At 45.9% G+C, this 23,428-nt stretch overlaps 1 protein-coding gene across 1 annotated transcript in view; it reads left to right on the top strand.

Moving 5' to 3' along the window:
- The window catches only part of ANKRD11 (ankyrin repeat domain 11), a 202,379-nt gene that overhangs the window by 55,176 nt on the left and 123,775 nt on the right, over positions 1-23,428 (top strand). Inside the window, exons 3-4 of the mRNA XM_030204606.1 lie at positions 16,661-16,831; positions 20,080-20,283. Coding sequence (XP_030060466.1) covers positions 16,661-16,831; positions 20,080-20,283 — 375 coding nt within the window. The remainder of the gene's footprint in view (positions 1-16,660; positions 16,832-20,079; positions 20,284-23,428) is intronic.

Here is a 23,428-nt window from a genome sequence, read left to right as displayed (position 1 = left end):
TAGTGGGTTTGCTTTAATAAAAAGAGCTTTAGAAGAAGCAAAGGTAGTAAGCAAATTTTTGTGATTCAAATTTAGCTATCTTGTAAAAAGTCATGAAATACAGCTAAAATATCAACATCTTGATGTGTCTCTATGTATGACTGTGTGCATGTATGTAAAGTATCCTGAAGATCAGCAGATGGTGCAGTAGGAATTGGCGGTTACACAGGTAGTATGTGTAACCGCCAGACTTATATGGTCTGTGCCAGAGACGGGACTGATGGTTGGGAGGTGGGGATAGTGCTGGGCAGACTTATACGGTCTGTGCCAGAGTCGGTGGTGGGAGGCGGGACTGGTGGTTGGGAGGCGGGGATAGTGCTGGGCAGACTTATACGATCTGTGCCCTGAAGAGGACAGGTACAACAAATCAAGGTAGGGTATACACAAAAAGTAGCACATAAGAGTATATCTTGTTGGGCAGACTGGATGGACTGTGCAGGTCTTTTTCTGCCGTCATCTACTATGTTACTATGTTTAATAACAGCTACAGCCAGTGATGAAAAAGGGTAGTGGATAAAACCTAACTTGCATAAAATGTAGTACCCTTACCTTACACTTCAAGATTTAGGAGCCAGGTACAGAGAATAGCGACTGTTCATTCTCTTACACCAGGCTTTCTCTAGTTGTGGTGCTTGCGTTCATCATACTGATGCTGTGAAATCATGCTTGTTTGAAGCTGTTTAAAAATGAAAACCTGTTTCATATTTGAAAACATAATCCATGAATACATGTGCACCAGCACATCCCAGGAATAATGAAGAATATCAGGGTTGTATTTTTAGAGCTATACCAAATAGCATGTTTTAATATTTGACCAAATATGAATACCAAATAATGAGCATTGAACTTCAACATAAGAAGCAACATGAAATCCAAGGTCAATCCGAGAGGAGGAGTGGTTAGTGCAGTGGACTTTGATCCTGAGGAACTGGTTCCCACTGCAGCTCCTTGTGACTCTGGTCAAGTCATTTAACCCTCCATTGCCCCAGGTACAAAATTAGTACCTGTATATACTATGTAAATTGCCTTGAATGTAGTTGCAAAAACCACAGATAGGCAGTATATCAAGTCCCTTTCCCTTAAAAGTGTTTATTTCAGTAGGATTTAGCATAGTAGAGCTCCGGATTATTCGTATTTGAATTTAAATCACTATTTGGCTGAATATGAATAATATATTCGAGGCCAAATTGAATATAAATGTTCGGTATAGTCCTAGTATTTATATTATTTATATGTAAGAGAAGATGTATTGTGATAGCTTTTTGGCCCATTGTGGACTTTAGATTCCTGTTTGTTCTGCATGCAACATCTGATATTTTTCAAAGTTGACTTAAAAGCTGTTACTTAGCAACATGTTCTGCTGTGTGGAAAGCATGTATAGCCTGAGTGCAGTGTGTGGGTACCATTGCTGAGTGTTTTGGTGACAGCATTCAGCAATCCTTGCTTCAAAATGTCATGTGACCCTGCTTACATAACTTATAGAATTTAACGTTCATATAGTCTGTGCGTTAAATTACGATAGGTAAATAGTGTGCAGCTGGGCAAATAGATGTTACCAGCCAATTATGTCAGCATCAGTTATATCAAACAGCAGTAGGTATAATTATTGTAACAGCATTGTAAATAGCGCAGCCCTCTGACACAGAGTCATTATTCAGCTTTGTCCTCTCATGCATGCAAATAGTGACAGATCCTGTGACCTTTGCTAGGTTTACCACACTTCCCTTTCTAGTTTGTCCTAAAGCTAGATTCAGTTTGCCTGTATTGGAGTGGCAGTAGAAAACACTGTTAACCCTTTGATGTCTGAAAAAGTTAATTTCCAATATCAAGGGCCTAGCTCTCACAAAGTTTTTTTTTTCTCCTCACAGGCACAGAATTAAAAAAAATACATAAATTAGTAAATCAGACTTAAAGAAAGTACCTTTTTAAGGGGTCCTTTTACTAAGGTGCGCTAACAGATTTAGCACATACTAAATGCCATACAAGCCTTGCATGGCACTTAATGCAGAATAATTTGATAGCATGTCTTAGTAAAAGAACCCCTAAACTACTGAAGAAACCTGGCAAGCATGCCCAGATCCAGGCTCATAGTGCTGTTTCCATTCATTCTGCCACTCCATAGTTGTTTTCTCTGGGATGTATCTGATCGTTTTTCTAGATAGAGCAGGCAGTGTGTTTGCCAAGTTTTCATTGTGTTGCAGAAGGCTGCCTGTCTGTGTTCCTCCAGGAAGAACAGAATAATGAGTCAGACACACTTCAGTGATAGTTTGTTGCTGTCACAAACACCATCCTCCACCTTCTCCTTACATAACTCTTTGCTAGAGATGGTGCATCATAAATTTACTCTTGTCTACTTCTGCCATTTCTTGTGCATATGTCTGATTAGTTTTAAAACTAGAGCCTTAGTGTTGTCATTATTAATCACTTGGTGGTGGTAGTCCCTAGGGCAATATGACTTTCTGCTTAAGAAAAGACAAATGGTCATTCCATGCCAAGTGATCTAAAATTTAAAAAAGTTCCCACCATCATGTTCTCCGATTTTGTTCAAGTTTTATCTGTTGCGCGAGTCAGGTGTTAAACGAAGTTTCCCCAAAATTTGAGGTCTCTAACTGCAATATTTGCAGATCTAGACCCCTTTTTCTGAAAGGTTGTCAGTCAATGAGCACGTGACATTTACCAAAATGCCATTTTGGGGGTCTAATAAAATCCAAACATGTTTATAAGAATGGCTAAAAAAATTCAAATCCTGTACAATTTTTGATGCTAATTCCAATGAAATACATTTTAACATTATGGATGCAAAATCCAGTCAAACAAGTTGACTCAAAATGTGCATCAAAATTGGTCGCGACGTATCGGAACATATTTGGACCAATATTTAGACCACAACAACTTCCATTCAAACAAAGATATGGACTTGAAATTTTGAACAAGCATTATGCTTGTGCTGGACATAGTACTGCCAGATTTGCAGCTAACCAGCATGTATAACCGCCCTGCAGGATCTCTTCAAAGTTGGCACTGTCAGCGCAAATGGTAAAATATACCAAAGTTCAAAGCCAATTATTTAAAAAGAGTCTGCCTGAATCAGCTTGTGAACAGTATCATCTGAAAGAGAAAATTGTGCTCTACAACACTGATATGTTTTTGTGAAAAACAGTTCCCTTCAGTGGTGGACAATTTGACCCAATTTGGTCTTGGGACGTCCCTTTCAAATTCCTCAGCCACAAAAAGTGCTGAAAACGGATGCATCCCTCCTGGGGTGGGGAGCTCATGTCGATGGGCTTCACACTCGGGGAGTTTGGTCCCTCCAGGAGAAAGGTCTTCAGATCAATCTCCTGGAGTTGTGAGCGGTCTGGAACGCTCTAAAGGCTTTCAGAGATCAGTTGTCCAATCAAATTATCCTAATTTCAGACAATCAGGTTGCGATGTATTACATCAACAAGCAGGGGGCACCAGATCTTGCGCCCTGTGCTGGGAAGCCATCCAGATGTGGCTTTGGGCTTGCCGTCACAGCATGTTTTCTCCAAGCCACGTATCTGGCAGGCGTATACAACAGTCTGGCCGACAGGTTGAGCAGGATAATACAACCTCACGAGTGGTCGCTCAACATAGTAACATAGTAACATAGTAGATGACGGCAGAAAAAGACCTGCACGGTCCATCCAGTCTGCCCAACAAGATAACTCATATTTGCTGCTTTTTGTGTATACCCTACTTTGATTTGTACCTGTGCTCTTCAGGGCACAGACCGTATAAGTCTGCCCAGCTCTATCCTCGCCTCCCAACCACCAGCCCCGCCTCCCAACCACCGGCTCTGGCACAGACCGTATAAGTCTGCCCAGCACTAACATGGGTGTTGTACGCAAGATCTTCCGAGAGTGGGGCACCCCCTCGGTGGATCTTTTTGCCACTTAGCTCAATCGCAAGGTCCCTCAGTTCTGTTCCAGACTTCAGGCCCACGACAGACTGTCAGATGCCTTTCTCCTTCATTGGGGGACAGGCCTTCTGTATGCATATCCTCCCATACCTCTGGTGGGGAAGACTTCGCTGAAACTCATGCAAGATTGTGGAACCATGATTCTGATTGCTCCCTTTTGGCCGCGTCAGATTTGGTTCCGTCTTCTTCTGGAATTGTCCTCCAAAGAACCATGGAGATTGGAGTGTTTTCCAACCCTCATTACTCACAACGAAGGGGCGCTTCTGTATCCCAAGCTCCAGTCTCTGGCTCTCATGGCCTGGATGTTGAGAGCGTGGAATTCGCTTCCTTGGGTCTTTCTGAGGGTGTCTCCCGGGTTTTGCTTGCTTCCAGGAAAGATTCCACGAAGCGGTGTTATTTTTTCAAGTGGAGAAAGTTTGCCGTCTGGTGTGATAACAAGGCCCTAGATCCTCGCTGTTGTTCTACACAGACCCTGCTTGAATATCTTCTACACTTGTCAGAGTCTGGTCTCAAGACCAACTCAGTAAGGGTTCATCTTAGTGCAATTAGTGCTTTCCCTTGTCTTGTAGAAGGTAAGCCTATCTCTGGACAGCCTTTAGTTGTTCGCTTCATGAGAGGTTTGCTTTTGTCAAGGCCCCTGTCAAACCTCCACCAGTATCATGGGATCTCAACGTCGTTTTCACCCAGCTGATGAAGCCTCCTTTTGAGCCACTGAATTCTTGCCATCTGAAGTACTTGACCTGGAAGGTCATTTTCTTGGTGGCTGTTACTTCAGCTTGTAGAGTCAGTGAGCTTCAAGCCTTGGTAGTGCATGCTCCTTATCTCAAGTTTCATCACAACAGAGTAGTCCTCCGCACGCACCCTAAGTTCTTGCCGAAGGTGGTGTCAGAGTGCCATCTGAACCAGTCAGTTGTCTTGCCAACATTTTTTCCCCGTCCTCATACCCGCCCTGCTGAACGTCAGTTGCACACCTTGGACTGCAAGAGAGCATTGGCCTTTTACGTGGCGCAGACAAGCCCCTTCATACAGTCCACCCAAATGTTTGTTTCTTTTGATCCCAACAGAAGGGGAGTCGCAGTCGGGAAATGCACCATTTCCAATTGGCTAGCAGATTGCATTTCCTTCACTTATGCCCAAGCTGGGCTGAATCTTGAGGGTCATGTCATGGCTCATAGTGTTAGAGCCATGGCTACGTTGGTGGCTCACTTGAAGTCAGCCACTATAGAAGAGATTTGCAAGGCTGCGACATGGTCATCAATCCACACATTCACATCTCACTACTACCTTCAGCAGGATACCCGACGCGACAGTCGGTTTGGGCAGTTGGTGCTGCAGAATCTGTTTGAGGTTTAGAATCCAACTCCACCCCCTAGGCCCATTTTTATTCTGTTCCAGGGTGCACTCTGTTAGATGTTCTAGTTTTTAGGTCAATCCCAGTTATGTCCTCGCCGTTACGAGGCCCAGTTGACCTTCTTTGTTGTTTTGAGTGAGCCTGCGTGCTAGGGATACCCCAGTCGTGAGAACAAGCAGCCTGCTTGTCCTTGGAGAAAACGAAGATGCATACCTTTAGCAGGTATTCTCCAAGGATAGCAGGCTGAATGTTCTCACAAACCCGTCCACATCCCCTTTGGAGTTGTTCTTCTCCTTGCTTTTGCTTTTTGATATAACTGAGTGGGACTCTTGTGCGACGGGCGGGAAGACAGCCACACATGCGCGGTGCGCACCCCCCGTGCGCTGGTAGGCTCTGGCAAAACATTTGTATAATTTTGCTGTGGAAAATTGCCGTTCCTGGGCCGCCGTGGACGTCGACCCATCAGTGAGAACAATCAGCCTTCTGTCCTCGGAGAATACCTGCTACAGTTATGTATCTTTGCTTTACTCTAACATGAGAAGCCCAAGGACTTGGAGAATCTGTTCCAAATGGGGGTGGTCTTACTGGCTGGGATCTGCTAACCAATGTCAGGAGTATCCCTATTCTGATTGCTTGTGCTTGGTTATGTGAGAGCTGTTATCAGGTTCTATTTCAAGCCTGTTGTGCCCAAATCCAGCTTTTTAGGATGGGCGGTATACAGTCACCCATTTGTTTGAAATGTCAGAGAGAAGAGTACATTCGCTCACGCCTTATAGCAGTGTCCAGTGATTCAGCAATTTTTGGGCTGATTTGGTTCGTTATTTCACCAGTACACTGGGTATGCAAGGGGTTGGATTGGTGGAACAACTGCTGCTTGATCGACCTGGGGCCTTTTGGGATAAGCCTAAAAACACTATCCTGTTACTTAGGAATATGTGCCTAGTGGCACGGAAATGCATAATGCAATACTGGATGACACAGGAGTCCTCTAGCTATTGGCACTGATGCAAGGAATTTCATTTGCTGGCTCAGTGTGAGGCTTGGGATTCCAGAGGTTCCACCAAATGGAAAAAATAGTTTCTTCAGGGGACATAGTCTCTTATTAAATATGTTGGATTAATGGGCTAGAAACATTGAAACATGACGGCAGATAAAGGTCATATGACCCATCCCATCCTCTGTAACCCCTATTTCTTCCTGTTCCTAAGCGATCCCACATGCTTATCCCATGCCTTTTTAAATTCTGGAACAGTCCTCGACTCCACCACCTCTACCAGGAGGCCTTTCCACGCCTCCACCACCCATTTTGTGAAATACTACTTTCTTAGGTTACTCCTAAGCCTATTCCCTCTTAACTTTGTCGTATGTCCCCTCATTCCAGAGCTCTCCATTTGAAAAAGGCTCTCTTCCTGTACATAAATGCCCTTGAGATATTTAAATGTTTCTATCATGTCTCCTCTCTCCCAGCGTATACATGTTGAGGAGGTTCATAAGCCTGTCCCAATAATTTTTGCATTCAAGACTGCTTACTAATTTCGTGGCCGCCCTCTGGACCGATTCCATCCTGTTTATAGGTAGGTGCGGTCTCTAGAACTGCATGCAGTACTCCAAATGAGGCCTCACCAGAGACTTATACAACGGCACTATCACCTCCTTTTTCCTGCTGGTCATGGCTCTCTTTATGCACCCAAGCATCCTGGCTTTGGCCGTCGCTTTTTCTACCTGTTTGAAAGCTTTAAGGTCGTCAGACACAATCACCCCCAAGTCCCACTCTTCCTTTGCACCTGAAGCACAACACCCCCTATACCAGTGATGGCGAATCTTTCAGAGACTGAGTGCCCAAACAGCAACCCAAAATCTAATTATCGCAAAGTGCCAACAGGGCAATTTAACCTGAATAACAGGTGCCGGTACTCATTATGGGCGGGATCTCCACATATGACTCCACCCCTATGATAGCCACACCCCTTACACCAGCCATGGCGCATATAAACAGACATAATTGAAAATATTATACTAGTATAGGAGAAAAAAATAACATGATTTTTTTTCATTATAAATCATTTCTGTAAGCTGTTACAGCTCCAGTATACCCAGTGCAAAATAAGACAGCAGATGTAAATTCTCAAATTGGACATATTCCAAACACTAAAATGAAAATAAAATGATTTTTTTCTACCTTTGGTGATTTTGTTTTTCTATCCATATTGGTCCTAGTCTCTGATTCTGCTGCTCTCTATCTCTTAAATCCATTTCCAGGGCTTCCTTTCCATTTATTTCTTTACTTTCCTCCTTTCTTCTTCATTTCTTGCCCTCCATCCATGTCCAGCCACCCTCCTCTCTCCCCTGCCCTCCCAGCGGCAGACATCCCTCCCTCCCTCCCACCCAGCACCAAGCACCAGGTCCGCCTCCTTCCCACCCACCAAGCACCAGGCCTGCCTCCCTCCCACCCACCCAGCACCAGCCCTCCCTCCCACCCAGCACCAGGGCCCCTCCTCCTCCGAAATTTAAAAGGCATACCTGGTCGGGGTTAAGGTGGCAGCAGCAGCGAAAAGTATGTTTGCTCGGCGCGCCTTCGGCCTTCCCTTCTGTCTCTCAAGCTCTGGTCCCGCCCTTGCGGAAACAGGAAATGAGGGCGGGACCAGAGCTTGAGAGTCAGAAGGGAAGGCCGAAGGCCCGCCGAGCAAACACACTTTTCACTGCTGACGCTGCCTTAACCCCAACGAGGTATGTCTTTTAAATTTCGTAGGGGGGGGGGGGGTCCTGTTGCTTGGAGGGAGGGCAGGCGGGCGGCCTGGTGCTTGGTGGGAGGGAGCGCGGGCGCGCAGACCAGTGACGGCGCGCGTGCCAACAGAGAGGGCTCTGTGTGCCCTCTCTGGCACGCTTGCCATAGGTTCGCCATCACTGCCCTATACTGTACCGTTCCTTTGGATTTTTGCGACCCAAGTGCATTACCCTGCATATTTTGGGATTAAACCTTAGTTGCCAAATATCGGTCCATTCCTTCATCTTCGTTAGGTCCTTCCTCATGTCATTCACACCCTCCAGGGTGTCCACCCTGTTGCAGAGTTTAGTATCATTCACAAAGAGAGAAATCTTACCAGACAGCCCTTCCGCAATATCACTCACAAAGACATTAAAAAGAGCCGGCCCTAGGACCGATCCCTGCGGGCTGCACTTTGAGTTTGATGTCCTAGTTTCTGGGGAGGGATAGCTCTCTGCTGGATGCCCTGTTGGATAGCTTCCTTTTCTTTGGGCATAGGTGGCACAAGGAACAAGGCTCTCCATGTTCCCTTTTGATATTACAGTCTTGGTCCTTGTTTATCCTAGTCGAACAGTTCAGGGGGGAAGGGGGAGGAGTGGGGCGTTTGTTGTACTGTGCACTACATACAGAAATGTCATTTGATTCTGACTTTATTGAATATACTATGTTTTAATGACAATAAAAATTGTTTGACACTAAAGTATGTTTTCTTTGGTTCAGAGCACCTTGAGGGCCTTCATAGAAATGAGACTGTAGTATCAAGTGACTAATGACTTTAGAATGATATACAGCGTAGTATGTTCAGATTAGGCTTTTATAGTCAAAGGCCTAATGGATTTAGGAAGTTTTTGTGATCTCCTTATTTTTGATTCCACTCTCTCTTTTAATTGTGGTCTGAGGAAGAGTTTTGAGTTTTCTTCATGAATATTTCTTACCTTCATGTTTTAATCTGAGTTTCTTGTACAAGTGAGTATTCGTATTATGTTTCAGTATATTGATAAACAATTTAAAAAAATTAATCATTCTACTAACATTTTCCCCAAAACCACATGCCCATCCTGGTGAAAGTGTACGGCATACTTTTATATTTAAATCATCTTTATTAGAAAAAGTCAAAAGGTATAAGAATATATGACTTCAAAATACAATGCATACAAAATACAATTCTCTTAACCAAAGTCGCAGTCAAACATATCCAAACCTCAGAATCTTAAATCACCACCTGCCATCCAACACCCCCCCCCCCCCCCCCCAACTCAACCCCTCCCATGCCTCAGGGATCGGTGCTGGGGCCGATTCTGTTCAATATATTTGTGAGTGACATTGCCGAAGGGTTAGAAGGTAAAGTTTGCCTATTTGCAGATGATACTAAGATTTGTAACAGAGTGGACACCCGAGAGGGAGTGGAAAGCGTGAAAAAAGATCTGCGGAAGCTAGAAGAATGGTCTAAGGTTTGGCAATTAAATTTCAATGCAAAGAAATGCAAAGTGATGCACCTAGGGAGTAGAAAGTCACGAGAGACTTATGTGTTAGGCGGTGAGAGTCTGATAGGTACTGAGGGGGAGAGGGATCTTGGAGTGATAGTATCCGAGGATCTGAAGGCGACGAAACAGTGTGACAAGGCGGTGGCCGTAGCGAGAAGGTTGCTAGGCTGTATAGAGAGAGGTGTGACCAGCAGAAGAAAGGAAGTGTTGATGCCCCTGTACAAGTCGTTGGTGAGGCCCCACCTGGAGTATTGTGTTCAGTTTTGGAGGCCGTACCTTGCGAAGGATGTAAAAAAAAAATTGAAGCAGTGTAAAGAAAAGCTACGAGAATGGTATGGGATTTGCGTTCCAAGACGTATGAGGAGAGACTTGCTGACCTGAACATGTATACCCTGGTATTAATCCGCAAACGAATCTTTTCCGGAGATGGGAAGGCGGTAGAACGAGAGGACATGAAATGAGATTGAAGGGGGGCAGACTCAAAAAAGATGTCAGGAAGTATTTTTTCACAGAGAGAGTGGTGGATGCTTGGAGTGCCCTCCCGCGGGAGGTGGTGGAGAGGAAAACGGTAACGGAATTCAAACATGCGTGGGATATACATAAAGGAATCCTGTGCAGAAGGAAGGGATCCTCAGAAGCTTAGCCGAAATTGGGTGGCGGAGCCGGTGGGGGGAAGAGGGGTTGGTAACATAGTAGATGACGGCAGAAAAAGACCTGCACGGTCCATCCAGTCTGCCAAACAAGATAACTCATATGTGCTACTTTTTGTGTATACCCTACTTTGATTTGTACCTGTGCTCTTCAGGGCACAGACCGTATAAGGCTGCCCAGCACTATTCCCGCCTCCCAACCACCGGCCCCGCCTCCCAACCACTGGCTCTGGCACAGACCGTATAAGTCTGTCCAGCTCTATCCCCGCCTCCCAACCACCAGCCCCTCCTCCCAACCACCGGCGCTGGCACAGACCGTACAAGTCTGCCCAGCACTGTCCCCGCCTCCCTACCACTAGCCCCGCCTCCGATCTTAACTAAGCTCCTGAGGATCCATTCCTTCGGTTGGGAGGCGAAGATAGTGATGGGCAGACTTATACGGTCTGTGCCAGATCCGGTGGTGGGAGGCGGGACTGGTGGTTGGGAGGCGGGGAATAGTGATGGGCAGACTTATATGGTCTGTGCCAGAGCCAGTGGTGGGATGCGGGGCTGGTGGTTGTGAGGAGGGGATAGTGCTGGGCAGACTTATACGGTCTGTGCCCTGAAAGACAGGTACAAATCAAGGTAAGGTATACACATGAGTTCATCTTGTTGGGCAGACTGGATGGACCGTGCAGGTCTTTTTCTGCCGTCGTTTACTATGTTACTATGATGGCAAGTACTATTAAGCCTGCTCGAGCCTTTCCTTTGCATGACTCCATCCAAGAGCTTATTTCGGCTCAATGGGCTGAACCCGAGGGGCCTTTGAAAGTTGCCAGGGCAATGGGGCACTTATACCCGTTCCCAAAGTAGATGCCGTAGTCACGGCTGTGACGAACAATATTATCCTCCCAGTAGAGGGAGGGGTCACCCTGAAGGACATGCAGGACCGACGGCTGGAATCAGCAATCAAACGGTCCTTTGTAATTTTAGGCCTAGCCTTACGGGTGTCTGTGTGCAGTTGTTATGCTGCTCGAGCCTGCCTTGCTTGGTTGCAACAGGCAGTGGAACAGCCCGGGGACGGAGCGGAGCCCCTTGTGGAGGTGGCACCGCGGATGGAGTTGGCCTTGTCATTTTTGGCAGACGCCCTTTATGATCTGGTCAGAGCCTCAGTTAAACAGATGTTTGTGGCGGTGGCGGTGGCCGCCTTCTATGGCTACGGCATTGGGCGGCTGACATGGCCTCTAAGCAAAGGTTGGTGAAGTTGCCCTTCCAGGGCCTTCTATTTGGTGAGGAGTTGGAGAAAATTGTCAATGGCCTGGGGGATGCTAAACCCCAGCGGTTACCCGAGGATAGGCCGCAGCCTTCTTCCAAGGGTCAGGCGGTTCCCTCCTCTTCCAGACCTCTCTTCCGTGAAGCTAGAAGGTACCATCCGGATCGTTCTGCTGGGGTTACTTTGCGTGCCCGTTTTCAGCAGAGGAACTCCTTTCACTCGGAGAAACGCTCCGCAGCAGCCGGTTTAAGGCCTGGAGTTCATGGGCAACCCTCTCAATGATGATGCGCCGGCCCACTCCTCGATTCCTGCATTTGGAGGCCGTCTTTCCCTCTTTCTCGAGGAATGGGTCAAGATTACCTCAGATCAGTGGGTTTTGGACCTGATCAGAGATGGCTACAGATTGGAATTTACTGCCCCGGTGAGAGACTTGTTTGTGGAGTCCCGATGCGGCACTGCCCTCAAATGGGCAGTGGTAGAGGAGACCTTGCAAGGCTTGTTGCACCTGGGAGCGGTGATCCCCATGTCTCTCGCCGAACGCGGCTGCGGTCGTTACTCCATTTTGTGGTGTCGCGAAAAGGTGGGTCTTTTCGGCCCATTCTCGACTTGAAGAAAGTCAACGAGTCACTCAAAGTACGGCATTTCCACATGGAAAACCTGCGTTCTGTCATTGCAGCGGTTCAGCCAGGAGAGTTTCTCACGTCTCTGGACCTGAAAGAAGCTTACTTGCACATCCTTATTTGGCCCCCGCACCAACGGTTTCTCCAGTTTACGGTGTTGGGAAAACACTTTCAGTTTCGGGCCTTGCCTTTTGGTCTCACCGCAGCTCCCCGAACCTTTTCAAAGGTAATGGTGGTAGTAGCTGCCTTTCTCAGGCGAGAGGGTATCCGGGTTCACCCGTACCTCGACAACTGGCTCATCAGAACGGACTCTGCAGAAGAGAGTCGTCATGTAACAGCCAGAGTGGTCTTAGTACTGCAGTCTCTGGGCTGGGTCATCAATATACCCAAAAGTCACCTGACCCCCCCTCTCAATCTCTAGATTATTTGGGGGTTCGACACGGCCTCGGGGTTGGTTTTTCTTACCCAAGCAAAAGAGGTGCAAGCTTCAGACCCAGGTCCGTCTGCTCCTGAGGATGCCTTGCCCGCGAGCTTGGAACATTGTCCAGCTCTTGGGGTCGATGACGTCCACCCTAGAAGTGGTGCCTTGGGCGAGAGCGCACATGAGACCGCTGCAGTGTTCCCTGCTACAACGTTGGTCTCCCATTTCCCAGGATTATCAGTGCAGACTCAGTTGGCTCCCTGCGGCCCAACTCAGCATGGAGTGGTGGCTCTCAGACAGCATGCTGCTGCGAGGAATGCCATTAGCACTCTCCTACTGGTGCCTGGTGGTAATGGATGCCAACCTGAATGGTTGGGGAGCTCATTGCCAGGAGAGGCATGCCCAGGGTCTGTGTACACTCGAAGAATCGAAGTGGTCCATCAATCGCTTGGAGTTAAAAGCAATTTTTCAGGCGTTGCTGGCCTTTCAGTCGACTTTGGAGGGATTGGCTGTCAGAGTGCTGTCGGACAATATGACGGCAGTGGCCTACATAAATCGTCAAGGCGGAACGCAGTGCAGAGCACTTGCCGCACAGGCCACTCAGATTTGCCACTGGGCCGAGCTGCATCTACAGTTCCTGTCAGCAGCTTATATTGCAGGTCAGAGCAACGTGCAAGCCGATTAAGCAGAGAACACATCGACCCAGCGGAGTGGGAGTTGGCAGATGAAGTGTTCCTTCAACTCTGTGCCAAATGGGGAACGCCCGTAGCGGATCTGATGGCGTCAAGCACAAATGCCAAAGTCCCGTGCTTTTACTGCAGACGGCGAGATCCTCGCTCGGCGGGTTGGATGCCTTGGCTCAGCCCTGGCCTCTGGGCCTCCAATATGTGTTCCCGCCTTGGCCCTTGATAGGGCGAGTACTCCTGCGAATTCGGCTGCACCTGAAGATCAGCAGGTGGTGCAGTAGGGATTGGCGGTTACACAGGTAGTATGTGTAACCGCCAGACTTATACGGTCTGTGCCAGAGACGGGACTGATGGTTGGGAGGTGGGGATAGTGCTGGGCAGACTTATACGGTCTGTGCCAGAGTCGGTGGTGGGAAGCGGGACTGGTGGTTGGGAGGCAGGGATAGTGCTGGGCAGACTTACATGGTCTGTGCCCTGAAGAGGACAGGTACAAATCAAGGTAGGGTATACACAAAAAGTAGCACATAAGAGTATATCTTGTTGGGCAGACTGGATGGACCGTGCAGGTCTTTTTCTGCCGTCATCTACTATGTTACTATGTTATGATAAAATTATAGCTACCATACAAACAAGAAGCATAAATTGATCCTATTATGCTTGTAAGATGTGTTCTCTGATACAGATATAAAAGGAAGTGTTGTTTAAACGAAAGGACAGAATCTAGAGTAAGAGAATTCTTTTATTTGTATATAAGCCGTAAAGCCTGTTACAACGGGCGACATTTCTGTTGTGCGTAATGTAATGAAATAGCCAAACGGGCAATATGTTTTTTTTTTTAAATGTAACGACAGAGAGAGAGTGTGTATATGTGTGTGCAAGAGTGAGTGTGTGAGAGAGAGACAGAGAATGTGTGTGTGTGCGTCTGTGTGAAAGAGAGAGATTGTGAGAGTGAGTTCAGAGAGAGACAGAGAGATTGTGTATATGTGTGTGAGAGAGACAGAGAAAGTGTGTGTGTGCATCTGTGTGAAAGAGAGAGTGTGAGAGTGATGTGTGAGAGAGACAGCGAGAGAGAGTGAGAATGTGCATATGTTTGTGAGAGAGAGATAGACATAGACAGTGTGTGTGTGTGCAAGTGAGTGAGTTCAGAGAGAGACAGAGAGAGATTGTGTATATGTGTGAGAGAGAGACAAAGTATGTGTGTGTGCGTCTGTTTGGAAGAGAGTGTGAGTTGAGACAGAGACAGAGAGAGAGATTGTGTATGAGTGTGTGTGTGCATCTGTGTGAAAGACAGAGTGTGAGAGTTGAGAGAGAGAGAGACAGCGAGTGTGTGTGTGTGAGAGAGACAGAAAGTGTGTGTGCGTGCATCTGTGTGCAAGAGAGTGAGTGAGTTCAGAGAGAGAGAGATTGTGTGTGAGTGTGTGAGAGAGAGACAGAGAAAGTGTGTGTGCACGCGCGCGTCTTTGTGAAAGAGAGAGTGTGAGAATGAGTTGAGAGAGACAGCGAGAGAGAGTGAGTGTGTATATGTGTGTGAGACAGACACATAGAAAGTGTGTGCGTGTGCAAGAGTGTGAGTGAGTTGAGAGAGAGAGAGAGATTGTGTGTGTGAGAGAGAGACAGAGAAAGTGTGTGTGTGTGTGCGTCTGTGTGAAAGAGAAAAAGTGTGAGAGTGAGCTGAGAGACAGTGTGTGCTCCCCTGTAGCTACCCAGCGATTCTCCTCTCTCCCCTGCCCCACCTCTCCATCCACCCAGTGATTGTCCCCTGTCCCCCCCTGTAGCCAACCAGTGCTTCTACTGTCTCCCCTGCCTCCCTCCAGCCACCCACCCAGCAAGTCTCCTCTCTCCCCTGCCTCCCCTCCAGTTTTGGGAAATAGGTGGCTGACATAAAGGCAAAATTATCCCCAATTCTGACAACAGAAATTTTGTTCATGCTCGTGCTCCAGCGGGAATAGTTGTTTACATCCTCGACAGCGCCGCATGCTTGCCTTATAGTAGCTACTGCCTCTTCCTTCCTTTCAGTTCTTCACCTCACCTGCTTGTGCGTATTCCCAGCCGCACATGTAGTGAGCTCTCAGGGTCCAGGCTTCCTTCTGAAGCTGCACTCGTGCCAGCGCGCCTGCTGTGTATGTCGGAGAGCTGTGATCGTTTGTAAGGGGCGGGCGGAGGAGTTGGTTGCTGGAGATCTGTCAGGGTGGGCGGGATAGTGATTTGCGGCTATGGGCCGCTGTAAGCTGCTGCTGGTTGGGTACGTGCAGTTCTGTAAAACGGCTATGTTACAGGTGCTGGCTAAGGTCAGGCGGAGGTAAGCGGGTCAGGGGGATCCGGAGCCCTCTTGAAATGGGCGCTTAAGAGATGCGGCTTGGGGAGGTGGGTGTGTTCAACGGAGAGGGCCCGGGTGGAGGGGGGCGGGGCGGCGATTTGTGACGTGCCGTACATGGGCTGGATTAGGAGGTGGGTGTGTTCAGCATATGTGATCGTTTGTAAGGGGCGGGCAGAGGAGGTGGGTGCGGGTCGGGCCCTCTGTCAGTGTGGGACGGAATTCTGATTTGCCCTTAGTGGCGTGAGTACCAGGAGGAGGACACGTGTTCGTCGTAATCGTGTGTGTAGCAGTGTGTATATTGCTTGTTGGCGACTTGGCTCTGTTACAGCCTCTAATAATGTCTGAAGCATTGTGTGACGTGCGGCAGGTCACTCTTCATTTATATAGTAGGATTAATCTTATGATTATATATAACACTAAAAGTAAAATACATATACAGTAACACCAAACGATATACTTTTCCTTTTTATTTGGAGAGGGGGGGAGGAAAGGAAATGATCTACTTTTAATGTGTTTATTTGTGTGCCTAATACTGCAATGTATCATGAAACATTCATACTTTTATCTCTCTCTCTTTTTGCCTATGTACAGGTTTCTTTAATGTCATAGCAGGTATCTCTTAGAAGAGGACTGGTACTTTTACAAGAGGGGTGCACACAAGTCCTGCTTTTAGTAGGCTTTTGTGGTTACCAAAGACCTTCCTCTGGCAAAATCGATGTTGTGAACTGTATTTGACATTTTCACTGTCATTTCTTGGTTGCATAATTAAAACTGTAAGAAGTTTAGTGAAGAATGTTTACAAACTAGCATATGCATCACTGTTTTGGAGTATCGATTCTAGATGGAAATGTTGCTTCTTCAGCAGTCTTCTTGTGGGTGGATGTGTCCAAATGGGTTACTTTGGCGCATACCTTGACAATAGTGAACTCCACTCCTAAGCCCCAGTATGTGGGGGTATGACTTCAGTCTTTAATATTTGCTGCAAACACCAAAGAGAGCTTCCATCTGGAGCTCATAAGATGTAACGTTTAACCTCCATATAAGGAACTGCTACTGTTGTATCTTGTAACACAGCCTCAAGTAGGAGAAGTGTCACAGCATCTTTATTTTGCTTTCTTATCCTATTTATATTTCAGAGAAACAGGGTCCAGAGCGGAAACGGATTAAGAAGGAGCCTGCCTCAAGGAAGCCTGGTTTGCTTTTTGGAATGGGGTTGTCTGGAATACGGGCAGGCTATCCTCTGTCTGAACGTCAGCAGGTTGCTCTGCTCATGCAGATGACAGCTGAGGAATCTGCAAACAGTCCAGGTGAGAGCAGATCTTTTCAATTGAATTTCTATGTAGCCTTTTATTTTTTAACTATGTAGTAGTAACAACACTTGTTCATCTCATAGAGCTATACTTTTGAAAGCAGCTGCAGGGGCATAGCCACTGTTGAGTGCACTTGGCAAAAAACCCAGGGCCACCCAGTAGTAGGGGGGCTGCCTGCTGTTGAACCTTTCCCCCTCCCAGTCCTCCTAATGTGCAGTGGGTGACCAGCAGAAGTGATGATGAAAGTGGCCTCCAGCCAGCCCTGCCAGGGCCTTTTCTCTCCTGCATCCCGCCTCTCTGATGTAACTTCCTTTGGGCGGGACATCGTGGAGGAAAGGCCCAGGCTGGGATGGCCAATGGTGGCCTGTTTTCATCACTTCCTCTGCTAGCCACCTGCTGCGCATTTCAAGGATTATGGGGGGTGGGGGCTACAGAGAAAGAAATGCTAGACCTGCAGTGGGGGAGGGGGGGGAGAGCAGAGGGCAGAGAGAGAGACCTGGATGAAAGGGGGACGAATGGACACTGAGAGAGAAGACAAGAGTGAGTGAGACCCAGAGAAAAGGGGTGGGGGAAGGGATGGGAAATGGAAGGGGAGAGAGAGAGATGCCAGACCACGGGGTGGATTAGGGATGTGTCAAATGAAAGTAACCTAGTAAATGACAGCAGGTATGGATCTGCACAGTCCATCCAGTCTGCTCAACAAGGTGGCCAGAGCCACACCCACCACTCCATGCAAGTTACACTTCTTTATGATTAAACACTGGTATAGCAAACAGGGTTGTTGCAATTTGCTGCCATGCTAACAGCTTAGAGGCAGTTGTATACAATGCTGACTTGGAACAATTCAACCTATTAAACAGTAGTAAATCACCTGGACCAGATGCTATACTAACTAGTGTATTGATAGAACTCAAATATGAAATTGCAGATCATCTGTTAGCGATCTGTAACCTGTCATTAAAATCGTCCGTAGTACCTAAAGGTTGGAGGGTGACCAGTGTAACACTGATTTTAAAAAGGGATCCAGCGGTGTTCTGGAAAATTACAGATTGATAAACCTGACTTCAGTGCTGGGGAAAATAGTAGAAACTATCAAGAATGAAATCACTGAACACAGACAAACATGGTTTAATGGGATAGAGTCAACATGGATTCTGCCAAAGGACGTCTTTCCTCACCAATTTGCTTCATTTCTTTGAATGCGTGAATAATCATGTGGATACAGTTCAAGCTTCTCCTACTAACCTACAAATGCACTCGATCTGCAGCCCCTCCGTACCCCTCTCTACCCTCATCTCCCCTTACGTTCCTACCCGTAACCTCTGCTCTCAAGACAAATCCCTCCTCTCAATACCCTTCTCCACCATCGCCAATTCCAGGCTTCGCCCTTTCCACCTCGCCTCACCCCATGCTTGGAATAAACTCCCTGAGCCCATTCGCCAGGCCCCCTCCCTGCCCATCTTCAAATCCTTGCTCAAAGCCCACCTCTTCAATGTCGCCTTCGGCACCTAACCACTACACCTCTATTCAGGAAATCTTGACTGCCCCAACTTGACATTTCGTCCTTTAGATTGTAAGCTCCTTGGAGCAGGGACTGGCCTTTGTTGTTAAACTGTACAGCGCTGCGTAACCCTAGTAGCGCTCTAGAAATGTTAAGTAGTAGTAGTAATAAAGGTGAGCCAGATGACGTAGTATATCTAGAGTTTCAGGCAGTGCTTGACAAAGTCCCTCATGAGAGACTCCTGAGAAAATTAGAATCATGGGATAGGAGGCAATGTTCTGTTGTGGATTAGGAATTGGTTGGTGGAAAGAAGGCAGAGGCCAATTCTAAATAGGTTAAATGGCCAATTCTAAATAGTGGTAGTGCCCCAGTGATCTGTAGAGGGACTGGTGCTATTTAACATATTTATTAATGATCTGGAAATGGGAACGATGAGTAAGGTGATTAAATTTGCAGATGAGACAAGACTATTCAGAGTGAAAAATTGCAGAAAGACTTTAGGAAGTTGGAAGACCCGAGAAATGGCAGGTGAAATTTAATGTGGACAAATGCAAAGTGATGCACATTGGGAAGAATAATCCAAATCATAGTTAGTTGATGCTAAGATCCACCTTAGGTGTAAGCACCCAAGAAACATCATAGACAATACACTGAAATCTTTTGCCCAGTGTGTTGCAGAAAATAAGACAAAGATATTATTATGCTTTTGTATTGCTCTATGGTGCAACCACATCTTGAATATTGTGTGCAGTTCTGGTCACCGTATCTTTAAAAAGATATAGCAGAATTAGAAAAGGTTCAAAGAAAGGCAACCAAAATGATTAAAGGGATGGAACTCCTCTCATAAGAGAAAAGGCTTAAGAGGTTAGGACTGTTCAGCTTGGAAAAGAGACGGCTGGGGGGGGGGGGGGGGGGGCAGGATATGATAGAGATCTTCAAAATACTTAGTGCTGGAGAACAGGTAAAAGTAAATCAATTTTTTTATTCTTTCAAAAAGTACAAAGACTAGGAGACGTTCAAGGAAATTACATGATACTACTTTTAAAACTAACAGGAGGAAATATTTTTTCACTCAATGAATAGTTAAGCTCTAGAACTCATTGCCAGAGGATGTAGTAACAGCGAAACAGCATACCAATAGTCCAAAGAGTGGTTTTATTATTATGACTGCAGTATAGTCGTATTAATTATCAATACTTTGATTAAACTAACAATCTAACTATATTGCTAACAACATTTTACTTACAAATTTTAACTTTAAGAAGTCTTCCCCTTCCCAGTTAAGATGCACAGCACCCATTCATAACATATGATATGAATGTGATATAAAATACGCATACTTGATCCTGATCTCTTTGCCATTTTTGTGGCATGGACTGTAGATGTCTGCCTAGCACTGTCCTTACTTCCGAACAAATGATTAAGTAGAGAAGTCCTGAGAACTTAGTTTGTTGTGAGACTAAATTTAAAACCTGTCATGTGCATTACCATTCGGTTCAATTTCTGTAAGTAACTTTGCTTTTAATTTGAGGGGGAGTTGATAGTTTGTTTTAAATGTTTTGATTTATGTGCCTTATACTACGTGTGCCACTAGAAAGTAGAACAGTTAAACTGAACATTTCTGTGCTTTAGATACAGTGAGCCTAGAAGAGAGCCTTGCTGGTGAGGCGAGAGTTCCCTCTAAAGGTCCCTTTCTTTTAGAGTGTCTTACATACCAATCTTTCATTTGCTTCTTTGCATGCAGTGGACACAACACCAAAGCATCCTCCTCAGTGTGCAGTCGGTCAGAAGGGAACTCCTAACTCTGCCTCCAAAACCAAAGATAAAGTAAACAAAAGAAATGAGCGTGGAGAAACTCGTCTCCATCGAGCTGCCATTCGTGGAGACACACGACGAATTAAGGAGCTCATAAGTGAGGGAGCCGATGTCAACGTTAAAGATTTTGCAGGTTAGTTTATCCCATGGGTTCATTGTAGTTTTCATTGATTATTCTAATATATAGTTTTTTAGACTCATTGCAATTTCAATATAAAATAGATATTACTCATGAAAAGGGTCACTCACTTTAGTAGCTTTTTTGAATTCATCTTATGAATTTTCTATACCTCAAGTAGACTGGTCTGCGGTATTATGGTCTGAACATTATTTGGCTAATTTTATACAGTATTTATCATTTGATCACAGACTAATTTCTTCGTATATTAGGGATAAAGCAAATTATAATCCAAGAAGGAAAATTGAAGTTGATAGTTTTTGGTCTTTTATGGTAAAACATTTAGGTTGTACCTCTGAAACATCCACTCATATGTTTAGGAAATGGGACTATATTGTAGCTAAGCTCTGGATCAATTTTCTGTAGAAAAGTTGAAGAAAATTCTTTGTAATAAAAATTCACTTTGGTTTACTGATTCATTAAGAGACTTACAAAGATCATGTACACTATTTGAAAGGGCATGGAGGAAAACTGTGTGTCCACAACAGAAGATGGGTTAGAGGATGAAGATTAGATTATATAAATTCCATTCTAGACCTAAGGACCATTAACAAATATCTGGTCAAAGAAATGTTCAGAATAGTTTCCCTGGGCACCCTTCTCGCAATGATTCAAGAACAAGTTTGGCTATGCTTTCTGGACTTAAAGGATGTCTACATGCATATCCTGATACTTCCAGGCCACATCACCTCCAGTACCGTGTTCTTCCATTTAGCCTTGTGTCAGTTCCCAGGTTTTTACCGAATGTCTAGCAGTAGCCAGTGTCGTTACACAAACTTGGGAGTCCATGTGTTTTCCTACCTGGGCAATTGGCTGGTGAAGAGCATGTCGAAGGAAAGGTGCTCAGTAGTCTATTTGGGGAACTATTTGGGTGCTGGAACTACTAGAGTTTATTTTAATCTACTCCAAGTCCCACTTACTCCCTGTACAACAAGTGGAGTTCATATGAGCCTTCTAGACACCATGTAGGCATAAGCTTTCTTCACTGTGCCACAAGCAGACATTCTGGATGCTCTTGCCACTCAGTTCTATGCCTGACAGCAGGTCACTGCTCTGCAGATGTTGAGGTTACTAGGCCACATGGCCTCCACTCTGCATGTCATTCCCTTGGCACGTCTTCACATAAGAACTGTTCAGGGGGACCCTAGCTTCCCAGTAATGTCAAGCCTCAGGGAACCTAGAGGATGTCATCCGAGCCCCAGAATTGGCTCAGTCCCTCTTATGGTGAACAATTTTAACCAATCTGACCTTGGAACTTCCATTTTGAATTCCTCAGCCGTGAAAGGTGCTGATGACTGATGCTCCCACTTGGGGTAGGGGGCTCATGTAGATGGGCTTCACACTTAGGGTGTTTGGTCAGCTGAAGAGACAGATCTCCACATCAGTCTTCAGGAGCTCCAGGCAATCTGGAACACTCTAAAGGCTTTCAGAGATCGGCTGATCAACCAAATTGTACTCATTCAAATGGACAATCAGGTTGTGATGTATTACTCCAACAAGCAGGGCGGTACGGGATCGTACTCTGTGTCAGGAGGCTGCCGAGATGTGGAACTGGGCTTTCCATAACAGGACAATTCTCAGAGCCACTTACCTGGCAGGGAAGTCCAACAGCCTGGCAGATACTGTGATTATAAGGAGTGTCAAAGAGATCTACCGAGGTGCCCCACTCTCAGAAAATCTCACAGACAACAGTTATGTTGAGTGACCCCTCATGTGGTTGCATGACTATGCTCAAAGTCCCTCAGTACTGCTCCAGGCTCAGGTTGCATGACATACTAGCATTGGGCGCCCTCCTCCTGCTTTGGGGACCGGTCTTCTGCATATTCTCCCATACCTCGCATGGGTTTATACAATACAAGGGTTATAATAAATATCAGTAGATCTTACTTTGTTACCTACTTCAATTAAACTACTACAAATCATATATCCACATCAAAATACATTATTCTTTATTATCAAAATAGTTAAACAACACCATCACATAAAATCCCACATTTCCCATATCAAGTCCCACAAAGTAGTCCGTTATGTAGGAGATATAGTTCACAATTTACAACTCATTGCACCTCCTGTTGAGTGTGTTGCTTTCACCATCAATGATGAGCATAGGTACAATCCCCACTCTCAAAATCTCACAGTTGTAATCCAATTCACTTGGTACTTAACACATCACTCTTCCCAGAAGCTTGAACAGGAGCTTGAACAGATCTTCACTTCCACTACATAACCAAAGGCTTGACCAAACCAGACGTGATCTTCACATACATTCTTCACTAAACAAACGGTCTCAACACCGGCCGTGTTTCAATTTCTTCATCAGGAGACCCTCATACAGCCTTCCAAAATTGCCTGGGACACCAAGAAGTTCCCCCAACAAGCGGTTCACAATTGTGCCGGTGTTGAGACCGTTTGTTTAGTGAAGAATGTATGTGAAGATCACGTCTGGTTTGGTCAAGCCTTTGGTTATGTAGTGGAAGTGAAGATCTGTTCAAGCTTCTGGGAAGAGTGACGTGTTAAGTACCAAGTGAATTGGATTACAATTGTGAGATTTTGAGAGTGAGGATTTTACCTATGCTCATCATTGATGGTGAAAGCAATACACTCAACAGGAGGTGCAATGAGTTGTAAATTGTGAACTATATCTCCTACATAACGGACACACTTCTTCTGGAGTTATCCTCCGAAGAGCCATGGAAGCTGTTTTCCAACCCTCATCACACAGAATGAGGGGTCTCTTCTACACCCCAGCCTTCAGCCCTCATAGCCTTGGTGTTGAGGGCTTAGAATTTGCTTCCTTTAATCTTCCAGAGGGTGTCTCTAAGGTTTTGCTGGCATCCAGGAAAGATTCCACGAAAGAGGTTTTTCCAACTGGTGTGAAGGCAAGGTCCTAGATCCATTTTCTTGTCCTACACAGAACCTGCTTGAATACCTTTTACACCCCTCTTGAGTCTGGTCTTAAGACAAAGTCTGTAAGGGTTCACCTTAGTGCAACTAGGGTTTACCATTTCTGTGTAGAGGGTAAGCTCATCTCCAGGCAGCCTCTAGTTCAGTTCATGGGAGGTTTGCTTTGACAAAACCCTCTATCAAACCTCTGCCTGTA

Source organism: Microcaecilia unicolor, chromosome 5 (genome assembly GCF_901765095.1).
Source record: "Microcaecilia unicolor chromosome 5, aMicUni1.1, whole genome shotgun sequence".
Classification (NCBI taxonomy): domain Eukaryota; kingdom Metazoa; phylum Chordata; class Amphibia; order Gymnophiona; family Siphonopidae; genus Microcaecilia; species Microcaecilia unicolor.
The sequence above is the reverse complement of the archived record's forward strand: the minus strand, read 5'-3'. Positions and strand labels throughout refer to the sequence as shown.